At 36.5% G+C, this 14,740-nt stretch overlaps 1 protein-coding gene across 1 annotated transcript in view; it reads left to right on the top strand.

Annotated features, from left to right (window-relative positions):
• LOC143145427 (uncharacterized) overlaps positions 1 to 14,740 on the top strand; it is a 167,102-nt gene that overhangs the window by 143,748 nt on the left and 8,614 nt on the right. The window contains exon 3 of the mRNA XM_076308797.1: positions 10,111 to 10,168. Coding sequence (XP_076164912.1) covers positions 10,111 to 10,168 — 58 coding nt within the window. The remainder of the gene's footprint in view (positions 1 to 10,110; positions 10,169 to 14,740) is intronic.

The raw sequence follows: 14,740 nt of genomic DNA, 5'->3' as shown, positions 1-14,740 counted from the left end.
GTATTCAAATATTCGAAGCTATTCGAATGCAATTCATATACATTCAAAGGTTCGAATGGTATTCATATAGATTCAAAGGTTCGAATGGTATTCATATAGATTCAAAGGTTCGAATGGTATTTATATAGATTCAAAGGTTCGAATGGTATTCATATAGATTCAAAGGTTCGAATGTATTCATACAGATTCAAACGCTCGAATGGTATTCATATATATTCAAAGGTTCAAATGGTATTCATATAGATTCAAAGGTTCAAATGGTATTCATATAGATTGAAAGATTCGAACGGTATTTAAATATTGAAAAGTACTCGAATGTTATTCGAATACTCGAGATTTGGAACGATGTACGATACTAAAGCATTTACGTTTCATGCCCGAGCGAAACGAGTTACGCTCCGCGTTATTAAATTCGAATTCACTCGTCGTTGAAATCACACGCGCGACCGCCATATTTATCAGCGTTGAGAAACGTCCCGCATTAAAGCTTCCCAATGACTGCGCGTTCGCTAAACACGAATTTTCCATTAGATGTTACACAGCCGGGTTACGACCGCCACGATAACACCGTCGACAGAGCTCTTCGTCGCGCGTTCTCCTTAATGCCTTCGTTGCTAAAGATAAAAAATCCACTTTCTTCCGTTCCGTTGGCGACCTGATAGTCGAAATTGGGTTTACCGGTGCACGACTATCTCGCTCTCCTATTACACGATGAATTTGCCCGTTTATGGCATCGTAATCGCATCGACGGTGGCGATAACGACAACGATAAACCGGTTTCGTCGATATCTTCGTCAATGGAGGAGGCCACTCGAGATAGAGACGCGATGTGCTTCGCGAAATGGCCGCTGTTCTCGCGAGTTAGACGCTGTTTCGCGATACAAGAGACCTATTAAGCTCCCGCACACCTGTAGCATAAACTACCGATTTAGGTAATTCTTGGAGGATCTAACCTCACGTTGCACCGAAAAGAGGTACCGACCGAAATAGAAGGAAAAAACTTGCCTCTGTATTCGCAGAATTCGCAGCAAGAATTTCAGCAACAATTTACGCGAATATTTATTTTCGAAATGGTAATTTTACTGCTTCCGCGAAAGTACGGGGGAACTGTACTCCTTGGTAAAATAAATTTACTTTATATCGAAGGCACGATCAAATATTTTTCAACGATAGTGTACGTAATAAGAATCATAGTTAACAGAAGGAGGAACAACTTTCTGAAAGAAACCCGATCGGTTTATAGGAGAAAGGGAAACTTCTTGAAAAAGTCTTGTTAGTTTGCAGAAGAAAGAGAAACTCGTAGACAAAATTTCACTAGTAGGGGACATAGAAACTTTTAGAGTCTCTTAGTTTGTGGAACAACGAGAGTATTCGTGCATCATTTATCGAAGATTAGTTAAGCATTCCAATACCATTTTTCGAGTAGTATTCGAGTAGTATTCGAGTCTTCGAATTTCATTATTTTAATAGGTATTATTCGAATACTATTTGTGAGCATTCAAATACCATAGAGTATTGTGTGAGCATTCGAATACCATAGAGTACTGTGTGAGTATTCGAATAACATAGACTACTATGTGAGTATTCGAATAACATAGACTACTATGTGAGTATTCGAATACTATAGAGTGCCGTGTGAGTATCCGAATACCATAGAGTACTATGTGAGTATTCGAATACTATAGAGTGCTGTGTGAGTATCCGAATACCATAGAGTTCTACGTGAGTATTCGAATGTCATAGAGTTCTATATGAGCATTCAAATACTACAGAGCATTATGTGAGAATATCATAGAGTACTATGTGACTATTCGAATACCATAGAGTACTACGTGACTATTCGAATACCATAGAGTACTATGTGACTATTCGAATACCATAGAGTACTATGACTATTCGAATACAATAGAATACTATGCGAGTATTCGAGTATCGTGATTCGAACATTTTGGACAAAATATTTTCGAGTGAATAATTTTCACTTCTCGAACGATGGTTTTTTGAACAATCGTGACAACGATCGACAACGTAACAGTTGTCCTCGATCCGAAAAGAAATAGCTCCCGAAGACGCGCGAATATTCGAAGCCAGTTGTTTCTGGAGACCCGTTCTTTAAAGTCGCGTCCTCTCGATGATAGGCAGACCCCAATTTCCGGTTCTGTGCAGACGGGGTTCGTCTTTTGAGCGTCTGAAAAGCACTTAAGACACTACGAACAGCGCCAGCGGCAACGATAAGGAGTCGCGATAGATGCCAGCTTCGCTCTTAGATATCACCGCTCGCATCTCGAACTCCGAGCAGGCCTCGACACCGAGGGTCGATTCTCGACCACTCTTCTCCACCTTTCTCCGTTCCGCCGCTCCTTCGAGTTTGTATTTTCCACGTTTCGTGAAATACGGAGCCATGTCGTCCGAATTAGAAACAGCGAGGCAAAGAGAAACATCTCTGAATTTCGTCGACAAATTCGAGCTCGACTGCTTGAGTTTCCCATGAAAATTTAACGTTAGTAATGTATGTAAACTTGCTTGCTTCGTAAAATGACGGAAACGATAAGCGGCGTACAGTACACGTACGAGAAGATTGCATTTAAATTTATTAGAACTCACGGCTTCGAAACAAATTTAGATCGAAGAGGACTTCAGCTTCGAGAGAAATTTTCATGGAGAAATTCCCAGTGTAACAATTTTCCAAAGACTGAGCATCGTTGCACGAATAAACCTGTACGTTCTTTGAAAAGATAATATAAATAAAATTGTACGATCCAAAGTGTCCTCCAGATGCAATATTCTCGTAGGGGGACTGTACAATTTTATTTTCAATATTATTAAAAATAAAATATTCGTTTCTTTTAATATTATTAAAAATAAAATATTCGTTTCTTCTAATATTATTAAAAACAAAATATTCGTTTCTTCTATTATTATTAAAAATAAAATTGTACGATCCAATGTTTCCTCCAGATGCAATATTGTCATAGGTAGACTGTACAATTTTATTTTTAATATTATTAAAAATAAAACATTCGTTTCTTTTAATATCATTAAAAGTAAAATATTCGTTTCTTTTAATATTATTAAAAATAAAATATTCGTTTCCTTTAATATTCTTAAAAATAAAATTGTACGATCTAATCCAGATGCAATATTCTTACAGATGGACTGTACAATTTTATTTCTCACTCACTGGTACTCTCACCGATACTTTACATTTCTTTTTCAAAGAACGAAACGCATCTTGATATTATTACACGCAGTTTTTCAATTTCAAATAACCAAAAACCCGTCTCCGTGGTCTCTTTTTCATTTCTTTTATCGTTCCTTTTTCCCAGATCAAAGTTTCGTTCTGTCCTGTGCGAATGTACAACCGTATCTCTCGCGGATAACTTAGTTTCCAAGTAGTCGAAAGTTTGGTACTCCGAAATTTCGTTTCCAGTTGTCGTCATTTGCTCGTTCGGTCGAGTATTTCACGCTGTTTATTAAATCACTCGTCCGTGTCTCGTTTAACTCTCACTTTCTTCTTGTTTCTCTTATTCTTACCGTTGCCTCGATTTCGCTCGTCCTGGTTCCGCGAAACTCCAAGCGTTAAGTAGATTAAGCTCGAAGAGAGGACGGATACGGCAGATTTCACGGGAAACTTGCTTGAATTGCTGTTTGGCTCGTGAAATATAATCGTCGGTTCTGACGTTCTACGAAACTACCCACTCGAAGTGTGTGAAGAAAAATCGATTCTCGAGGAAACTTCGATTTACCTCGACGCAACGTTTGATTAACCGGGTCGACGTTAACTTTTACGGATACTTGACTCGTGAAATTCACCCCAACGCCTTAAAATCGATGCAAATTGATCGCCACCGAGCCCCCGCACCGAGCACCGAAATTGAATTACTATTTGCGTATTCGACGAGATTGAATATTCAGATCTCGGGAACCTGGCCATCGTGGGCTCGGATCGAAACGAAAGAAGATTTTATTCCTTTCGGAGGGGCAAAGGGGCCTCTTGAAAACGATGGCGAGAAACTCTCGGTTACTTAGACTTTGAAAAAAAAAAAAGAAAGAAAGAATAGAGAAAAAAAACAAATATCGAGAACCTTCGTGTCGTAAGTTCTACTCCATCGCTTCGATTCAATCGGGCAAGGAGAACGATCAAACTTACAAATCGGATATCATCAATTTTCATTGGTAATTGTAGACACTTCGTTCTTGAAAATTATCGTGCGAGCATCGAGAAAATTATTCTTCTCTCCGATCAATCTCGAGAATACGAAAATTCTACGAAACGAAAGTGCAAAGGAAGACCATAGAAGTGACTTATGGGTGTACAATAATTTGATCCAAGACGGTGATTAAAAATGAAAATAACGAGATAATTTTCCTTCGTTTCGTTTCACGTTCTTGGAAAGTATTCTCAAATTTGTAGCCTCGACTGATATTATTTTCATTCTTGATATTCTTTTTTTCTTTTCGAGATGTGCGAAATTGCATTATCCTTTCATTCGTGCATCGCGGTGCCATTGGAGAAAGTCATTGTCGAACGAAGGTAAGGTAGACCACGAAGGAAAAAATCAATTCTCAGTCCGAGCTGTCGAATTGAAACGAGACACGCTGGGAAATCCGCGTGCTCCGTAATCAGCCGCCTTAGCGAAAAGGAGAACAATGGGTACGGTTGAAATTTGAATTTATATTGGACTCTCGGGCGGCTGGTGATTCTCGCCTCGTGGTACTTAATTCCACGATATTCTCTCCCCGGTGTTTACGTATACATTAAATGTATATTCATGACGGCGACGTTTGTTAAAACAAACAAAAAAATATACTAGCTGAAACGCGCGAGATATTAAGGCATCCTGGAATGATAACAGTGGCTGTGAGAACACGACGCTCGCGTCGACGCGAAATCTTTAGTTGGAAAATTACTACATGCACCGATGTATGCACCAGTGTGTGCACCGGTATGGTGCATTGTCATCGCTGTGCAAGAAAAATAAAGAAGATCGTTTATTTTCATTTCGTTCGTTTCCACGTATTTATTGCACGCGTTTTTTAAATTGTATAAACAATTAAATTTGCACGATCGTGCAAATAGAGCGAGATGCAGTTAATGCATCGTAGGGAAAGCTGAGAGAAATAATAGATAGAGAGCGAATTAACTGAAGTTTTTTTGGGAATAAATTTTGGTCGATAGAACATTTGAAACGCGATTATTAATTACAGAATAAATATATTCTTGATTTAAAAAAAACGTATTTAACCTCGTGACGTAATGCACGGAGAAATTAAATAAACAACGCCTGGAATATTCACCAGTGACTCGCGTACTCGAGAGAATTTTTTAAGTAGGATACATTAGATTGTTCGAAAAGTTATTTGATTTTTTTTGATAAAAATAAAACACGATCGTTTTTAGATTACATATACATTTTATTAAATTATATACTCTCCATTTTGGAAACCGAAATGACTCCGAACAATCCAATATTTTTGATCGTTGATAAATTTTTGAATACGATTATTAATTCTAGCTTAACTCTCTTTTTGGTTTATTATTAATTTTTTGAATGCGAGAGAGTGTACCGACTCATCGAATACTTTCCAAGAGGTAGTTATCGATCGAAGGTAATTAATTTTGGAAAGTTATTCGATTCGTCGAACGTCGCTTCGACGATTATCAATCGCGAAGACGGACTTCTTAATGGACGTCAACGAGGAAACAATGGAGCAACGCGAGTCGAATTTACATGGAAATCGACTCCGAAGGTGCGCCGCTTAATTCCATCCGCGAAGCCTCCTCGAGCCTCGATCCCGTGGCGTTCATTTGTCTTCATTATTCTCTCATTATGACGACCATGGATGGCCTCGGCCACTTTTCGCGCACGCGACGAACTCCCGTGAATCAATCGTGGTTTTCGTTGGTTCCTCGCCTAGTTTCAACGAAACCAGCTAACTTGGAATGAATAATGCGCCGGGGTTCCGTCGATAGGTGTAACGAGGTATAATTAGGGATGGGACCAAGCTCAATATGTACTCATGAATCTGAGTCAACCCCGATACACAGGGTTCACGCGATGTGGTTCGAATTAGGACTATTTGAATAATTTCCAACTCGAATCCTGTGAACAGAATTGAAATATCATTATTCGAACGATACGAATGAACTTTGACAACCATTGTTCTACTTTTCGAGTACTCGAATGATATTCGATTATTCCATGTATTTGAATAGTGTTCGAATTACATTAGCTAGATATTCGATTCACTGAATATTTCCTGATCAATTTCCAGAGGATTTCTTATATTACTTGGAACAACAATCTTTAGAATTCTTGTTCAGTTGATAACAGGAATTATTCAAAGTAAGTTGAATAAGAAGAATTATTCAAAGAAAGTTAAATAAGAAGAATTATTTAAAGTAAGTTGAATAACAGGAATTATTCAAAGTAAGTTGAATAAGAAGAATTATTCGAAGCAAGTTAAATAAGAAGAATTATTCCAAGTAAGTTGAATAACAGGAATTATTCAAAGTAAGTTGAATAACAGGAATTATTCAAAGTAAGTTGAATAAGAAGAATTATTCAAAGAAAGTTAAATAAGAAGAATTATTTATAGTAAGTTGAATAACAGGAATTATTCAAAGTAAGTTGAATAATAGGAATTATTCAAAGTAAGTTGAATAAGAAGAATTATTCAAAGCAAGTTAAATAAGAAGAATTATTCCAAGTAAGTTGAATAACAGGAATTATTCAAAGTAAGTTCATGTAGCGAATGTTACGAACAAAGTTCGAATGTCTGAGTACTCGAATATGGCTATTCAAATGGGTATTCGAATTCTAGGAATGAATTTCGAATACCAAACTATTTGAATACGAAACTATTCGAATACATTTTACGTACGATTACTTCTACAGAAAACAAAATTTTAAATATAAAAAAAAAGGGGTTTGGTGTGAATTAATAAAACTCTTTCGTGGATTTCAATAGCAAATTTACTCTTCGTCAAATATGATACATCGAACGAAGTAGTTTCGTACTACTTGTACATTCGTTGATCGATTCTAATGAAGTAGTGCACAGGGCATTATACGTTTGCAAATGGCAAACTCGTCGTTATTTACATCCACCGATTTCTCACGGCTCGAGCAGTATATCCGGGGACAATCCTGCAAATCCCTGCACTGATGCAGCGATTCGGACGCGGAATGTGCACAGCTCGAATATTCTTGGAATCGTTGACGAATTCGCGGAAGAGGCGTGGGGTGGGGGCTGGGGGTGGAAGAGTTTAATATGTACGGGAACAGCGGAGGAGTTGCAGAGGGTTTAATATGTACGACGTCCTCGGGGCGTTATAATCGTCGGGTATCGATCACCGGCCTCCTATGACGCAGTCTGCTTCGTGGTACTTTGAATTCGTCCAATCAGAGAATACAGGACGACTCGAATGATGACCCCGTCCTTTCTAATTACCATTTCACTTAGGCTAACTGGGCTGGCTCTGGGTTAGGTAGGTAGGTTTCTAACGTTGCTACGGCAAGGTCGATTCGAGATTATCGACAGAGATATCGAGATTTCCGAGAAAATGTAAAAATGGGAGCAGTCTTTTGATCGAACCGAAGTTGGATTGTGTCCTCTGATGGAGAGATCGGTTCTCGATGAACTTGCTCCGATTTGTCTGATTTTATGGAGTCGGAATTTTACAATCTGAGAACTGGATGTTGCATTTGTTTTTCTTTTTTGTAATTAAACTTTATCGATATTCCACATCGTTCTGGAATAATCTATACCCTGAGATTTGAACGTGTAGGGTACTTTTGAATAGCTTTGAGTAGTATGGAATATTAGGTGATCTCCTGAAGTATTCTAAGACGCTCTGATATTCTTAGAATAGTTTAAACATTCTATGATAGTGATACATGTATTTGGGTATTTTAGAACATTCTTGAATACACTTGGATGTTCTTGGATGGTTTTGAATTTACTGAAATTATTCTTAAATATTCTATATCAGCTTGAGGTATACTTGAGTACTCTACGATATTCTGTAGTATTCTTGGATGGTCTGGTATTCTTAGGATAGTCTACATCGAGTGATACACGTATTTGGGTATCTTAGAACATTCTTGAATACACTTGGATGTTCTCGGATAGTTTTGAATACACTCTTGAATATTCTTGGGTACCTTTAAATATTCTGAAATTGTTCTTAAATATCATCAGCTTGAAGTACTTGAATACTCCACGATATTCTGTATTATTCTTGGATGGTTCATGTCGTGAAATGCAATTAATATTTTAGAACGTTCTTTTATTCCTGGATAACATTGAACTTTCTAAATTATTAACGAACAGTCTGGGGATATTCTTATGTAACCCTAACCCTCTGAAATACTTTCGATAACACAGTATTCTTGGATACCAGTACTTAAAACAGATTCTTCGAACGCTTTAAATATCTACAGACAATCCAATTTCGTTCGAAGGACATCAACTTTCACCAGTCTCGAGGTTTATCAATTTTTACTAATTCCATTTCCAAGGTTTGTCCTCGAACGTTGTCCAAATCCTTTGAAAAACAATATTTGCCATCGAACGTTGTTTAATATCACGGCAGAGTGCCCGAGGAAATCAATCCAGTTCACGCAAACACGTGCTTATATGATTGCCAACGACGCGACGCGCAATAATGTTAAACAAATACGACACCGTTAAGTGCTTCATTCGCGTTGTCTCAACAGTAGTCGATGTATAGTACTCCTGAAATTCTTGTTTCGTTGTTAAATTTTCCTCAATTTCGCAGTCTCTCTCTCATAATTATTTTTAATCGTACCGTGATTCTTCCCTTCTTTTTCTCACATTATTCGATCATTTCTAATTCCAATTCCGAAGACACGAACTGCTTTTATGATTCGTAACAATTAACAAAATATATTACATTTTTTATAATACACACATACGCAAATTTTCGATCTTAATTACCCGGAGGGGAAAAATATTTTACGTCATAGATTAAATACGACCCCAATGGCACAAAGCCATTAATTATTGTACATTATATACAAAGTATCCAAGTAGGAATACGACGTTTCTCAAGCGGTAATAAATTGAAATCAGATGAAAGTCTCGCATAACTATAGTCATCGATTGCTGTGGGACGTCTGTAGGAAAAGCATACAAACGATAAGAAATGAAATATTGTTATTATTATTTTGTCTCGTGAGTAATGCAAAGTATAAATTAAAAAAAAAAAAAAATAAAAAGAAAAGGGAGCTACACGCACGTGAATTAAAATACGGCGATTTTATCGGTCAGCGCAAGTAGAACAGTTGGTGTAGTTAATCGCGACTGCAAAAATTCACGAGTTTAACACCGGTCGGGAATGCGGGTTAATTGTTCGACGCTAGTTTAAATAACGGCTCCGTGGTAATGCATCGAAGCGGTGACGGTGCGTATGCACCCGTATCTGGATACGCGTGTCTGTTTGTTTTTTTTTGTTTCGCAACAAAAAAAAAAAATAGCGAACGAGATCGCGTCACTTTGAATTTCATCGTGGCTTTTTTCCTTTCCCGCGTCGTGTTCGCTCGCGCGTTAACAATTTTTCGACACGCTGCTATCGACCATTTTCACGTGCCGCGCTGGATAGAAAGATAAGTGGATAAGTAAATAAACAGAAAAGTACACGAAGGGATACATGGCCGATTATTTACCGACCTGGGATAATAATCCCTTGAGTGTACGATATCGGTATTTTATTTCATTTTATGTATTGTACAGTATTGTATTATATATATTTTGTAATACTACTATACATTATGTGTATAGTATAAAAATATTGTATTAAATATAATATAAACGTTCGAACATTTCATTTTATATATTGTACAGTATTGTATTATATATATTTTGTAATACTATTATACATTATATTTAATATAATATTTCTATATTATACATACATTAAATATAATGTAAACGTTCAAACATTTCATTTTATGTATTGTATAATATTCTTTATATATATTTTGTAATACTATATTACAATATGTATAATATAAAAATATTGTATTAAATAGAATATAAACGTTTGAATATTTTTCTCTAATACGATGTTCTTTTTTGTTTCAGAAATACGTCAGCGAGGGATCGACAGTGCGAGATTGTGTGCCGACGTGTGTGGAAAAGGGTGAGTGTCATTCCCATTTTTTATTATTTCACAATTGTTCGTAAAATCGTGCCTCGAAGGCAAGAATTTGTTTCTCAAATTTAGAAACGTGTAAACGTTGTTTCGGTAAAAGGAGCTTTTATCGAACAAATTTGATCGAACAATAGGACTCGTCCAAGTAATTAATTTTGCCACGGTTTAACAAACGAATATTCGTGCACTCGTTTAGAAAGTACCGCTATAAACTCCCGTGTGAACTTATAACGCTCGTTAATATAATTGAACAAACAAATTCTACGGTCTCCTCTAACGCAAATATACCCGTGTTGAAACTTGTACTTTGAAAAAGCTCGCCGCAAGCGGAAATAATTCGAGGAGGGGCAGGAACAATTTCGTTTCGTATTATTATTCCGTGCAATTATCGCAGTGGAATCGTCTATCTGCATAATAACATGCTCCATTGGTATCATAGCATTTAGTACGGGAATCTACTTTCTATATAATAGCCTGTTTCGAGAACCAACAATTTTACGCTTTGAATAATTCATCTATCCACGCAATTAACAAACACGAGAAGGTTTCATATCGAAATCGATGGGAAACGAAATCGTTAAATGTTTCTCGAATTCCTTTCCGAAACATAAAGTACGAAGATTTATGAGACTCCATAGCAAATTGTCGAGTACCTGTTGCAATCTTCGTTCGAGTTCGTTGCTGATAAGATTCGGCAGATTTACGATCGCTCGTAGATCTTCATAATTACGAAGAAATTTTAATAAGAGTATCAACAAACTCTTTAATAATATCTTCGATCTTTTCTCTTTAACTCTCAGCGCTTGAAAAAATTATATAAAATACTAAAACATTGGTAAAAATTACGAAGAAATTTTACTAAGAGTATCAACAAACTCTTTAATAATACCTTCGATCGTTTCTCCTTGACTCTTAGCGCTTAAAAATATTTTATAAAATACTAAAACATTGGTAAAAATTACGAAGAAATTTTAATAAGAGTATCAACAAACTCTTTAATAATACCTTCGATCGTTTCTCTTCAACTCTCAGCGCTTGAAAAAATTATATAAAATACTAAAACATTGGTAAAAATTACGAAGAAATTTTATTAAGAATATCGACAAAATTCTTTAATAATATCTTCGATCGTTTAACTCTTTAACTTTCAGCGTTTAAAAAAATTATATAAAATACTAAAACATTGGTAAAAATTACGAAGAAATTTTACTAAGAATGTCGACAAACTCTTTAGTAATATCTTCGATCGTTTAACTCTTTACCTTTCAGCGATTAAAAAAATTATATAAAATACTAAAACATTGGTAAAAATTACGAAGAAATTTTATTAAGAGTATCAACAAACTCTTTAATAATACCTTTGATCGTTTCTCTTTGATTCTTAGCGCTTAAAAAAATTCTATAAAATACTACCCCAAAATTACAAGATAAACATTGTTAAAAAAAATAAAGAAAAAGTCTGAGGAAAATTTGGTTTAAAATAAATTAACCAGACCACTTAGGCTAAAACCCTCATTGAACGCAAAATCAGTAGTGATATTGGTACTCGCGTGTTTCTTCGTAGGATTCCTCTTCCCTGTAGAACGATGGAGGAACACGTGCATTCAGGTTAAATTAGAAAAACTATGATAGATAGATCCTTAGCGAGAAGCAGCTCGAAACTCCGGCCATTCTCACGAGGATCGAGCGTGGATCAATAGCGTGGAAAGTCGTACGTAGACTGAATCCTTGTCGAGTTTCTTTCGAAAACAAGTAAGCTCGACGCGATTCCGTGAAAGGCAACACGGGGATGGATTCCAGTCGAATCGAAGACCTACTCGGTCAAAGAACGTCGATCCGCTCACGCCCGCTTTGAAATCCGAGCTGCACGCGCGAGCACGTCAGGTAGGGGGGGAATCCAGTGCGCGCGGTTTACCGCACGAACCGCGCTGAAATTGCTCCTCTACGAATGGTACCTACATCGTGTAGAAATTGGAGCACCCTCTCCCCTCGTTGAGAATGAAACGACTCGTGATTTTTCACCTCGGACCTTTGACCCGACCGCCGTAACCGTATCATCCCGATGAACTTCCCGAGATTCACTTCGAGATCCCTTCACTGCCAATTGCTCAGGATGTCTTCTTTGATACGCGAAACGAAACTCTCCCGACGAATCAACGCCGTCGTTGACGCGATTTTACGACGCGTTCTCTCTCTCTCTCTCTCTCTCTCTCTCTCTCTCTCTCTCTCTCTCTCTCTCTCTCTCTCTCTCTCTCTTCGTTTCGCGCGGATCGATTCAATTTTTCTTCGTTTCTTTGTCGAATATATTCCGAGGACACGTTGGGTCGAAAAGGACCCATCAGATCGTGCCAAAAAATCAATTATTGTCTTCGAAATAAACGTAAATTGAAACTGATTTCCTCACAGATGACGTTTACTGATCTTGCATTGAACTGTTAAGAAATTTAATAAACCCATTTTGTCAGTGTATTATTGGAAAGTTTAGTTGCAAACATTCGTAATTATTATTATTTGTTTTCCTTTTGCTTCTCGCGATGGCCTGAGCCAATACGGCTTTTTTCGTGCGATACGGATTAAATAATGTTTTATTAAAAAAATAATTAGAAACAAAATTAAGGAGGAAAATTACGCTAGAGGATCGAAATATCGAAATATTTTCTTAAAGTTTCGAAAAGTTGAAATGTATAAAAATATATTTAATAATATCAAATGACGCTACAAGAGATCGTTACGTCGCATAAATTTTTTCACTCGACGTACACACTGGCCTGTGATGTATAATACAAGCAAGTAATCGATGTACTTTGGCACGAATTTAACCCCTTCGAGTGCTATGGACGCATGCACGCGGTTCAAGAAAGCTATCAGTATAGACTATACACGCATATACGCGTTTGGTGAAAATATTGTGTTTTCGAAAATAACTTTCTCGTATTATTTAATTTATGTTTTCCAAAATAACTTTCTCATATTATATCATTTGTGTGTTCGAAAATAACATTCTCGTATTATGTAATTCGTGTGTTTAAAAATAACTATCTTGGGTTATTTAATTCGTGTGTTCTAAAATAACTTTCTCATATATAATTCGTGTATTCGAAAATAACTTTCTCGTATTATATAATTCGTGTGTTCAAAAATAACTTTCTCGTATTATTTGATTCGTGTGTTCGAAAATAACATTCTCGTATTATTTAATTCGTGTGTTCAAAAATAACTTTCTCATATTATTTGATTCGTGTGTTCGAAAATAACATTCTCGTATTATTTAATTCATGTGTTCAAAAATAATATTCTCATATTATATAATTCGTGTGTTCGAAAATAACTTTCTCATATTATATAATTCGTGTGTTCGAAAATAACTTTCTAGTGTTATTTAATTTGTGTGTTCGAAAATAACATTCTCGTATTATTTAATTCATGTGTTCAAAAATAATATTCTCATATTATATAATTCGTGTGTTCGAAAATAACTTTCTCATATTATATAATTCGTGTGTTCGAAAATAACTTTCTAGTGTTATTTAATTTGTGTGTTCGAAAATAACATTCTCGGATTATTTAATTCGGGGTCGAAAGAATTATAATTATGATTTAATTGCACTTTGTACGGACGATCGATAAACTTCACAGTAGCAAACAAATATTCCATCCACGCGAAGTATTCAGCACTCACAGAGTTAATAGTTGGAAGTTCACTGGGTTCGAGTAGAACACGAGGGTTCTAGTCAGACCGGTAGAATAGATGCGCGCGCGTGTAGAACGAGATTAGATAAGTGGAATTGACTGTTCGCGGTCGGACGAGTAGAACGAGGCCGGCTGTGTCAGGCAAGTGGAACAAGGCTCGCTATGGGCCGACAAGTGGAAATAGTTCGACCGAGTGACATGAGAATTGTTCGACCGAGTATAATCGGTAATGTTCGTGGTCAGACGAGTAGAATATTTTTCATTGTTCGATCGGTAGAATTGGATTAATTTTTAATAATGAAAGTACCAGCTGTTCGTGTCCAGATCAGTGAAGTATGTGTTTGTAGTCGGACAAGTGGAGTGTATACTCTTTAATGAACGAACAAGTAGAAAGTATCACGTGTGTGGTCAGACCAGTAGAATCAGAACTGTTCGTGGTAAGAAGAGAAATCTTTTTTAATTAACGGTGACTTTTTAGGTAAAGTATTGTTGATTCCTTATCACCGAGTAGAATCGGTAATGTTCGTGGTCAGACGAGTAGAATATTTTCCATTGTTCGATCGGTAGAATTAGATTAATTTTTAATAAGTAAAGTACCAGTTGTTCGTGTCTAGGGCAGTGAAGTATGTGTTTGTATTCGAACAAGTGGAGTGTATACTCCAATATTTACTTTTAATAAGTAAAGTACGAGTTGTTCGTGTCTAGATCAGTGAAGTATGTGTTTGTAATCGGACAAGTGGAGTGAATAATCTTTAATGAACGAACAAGTAGAAAGTATCACTTGTGTGGTCAGACCAGTAGAATCAGGGCTGTTCGTGGTAAGAAGAGAAATTTTTTTTAATCAACGATGACTTTTCAAATAAAGTATTG

This window comes from Ptiloglossa arizonensis, chromosome 4 (assembly GCF_051014685.1).
Source record: "Ptiloglossa arizonensis isolate GNS036 chromosome 4, iyPtiAriz1_principal, whole genome shotgun sequence".
Lineage (NCBI taxonomy): Eukaryota > Metazoa > Arthropoda > Insecta > Hymenoptera > Colletidae > Ptiloglossa > Ptiloglossa arizonensis.
This window is presented reverse-complemented; position numbering and strand designations above follow the sequence as displayed.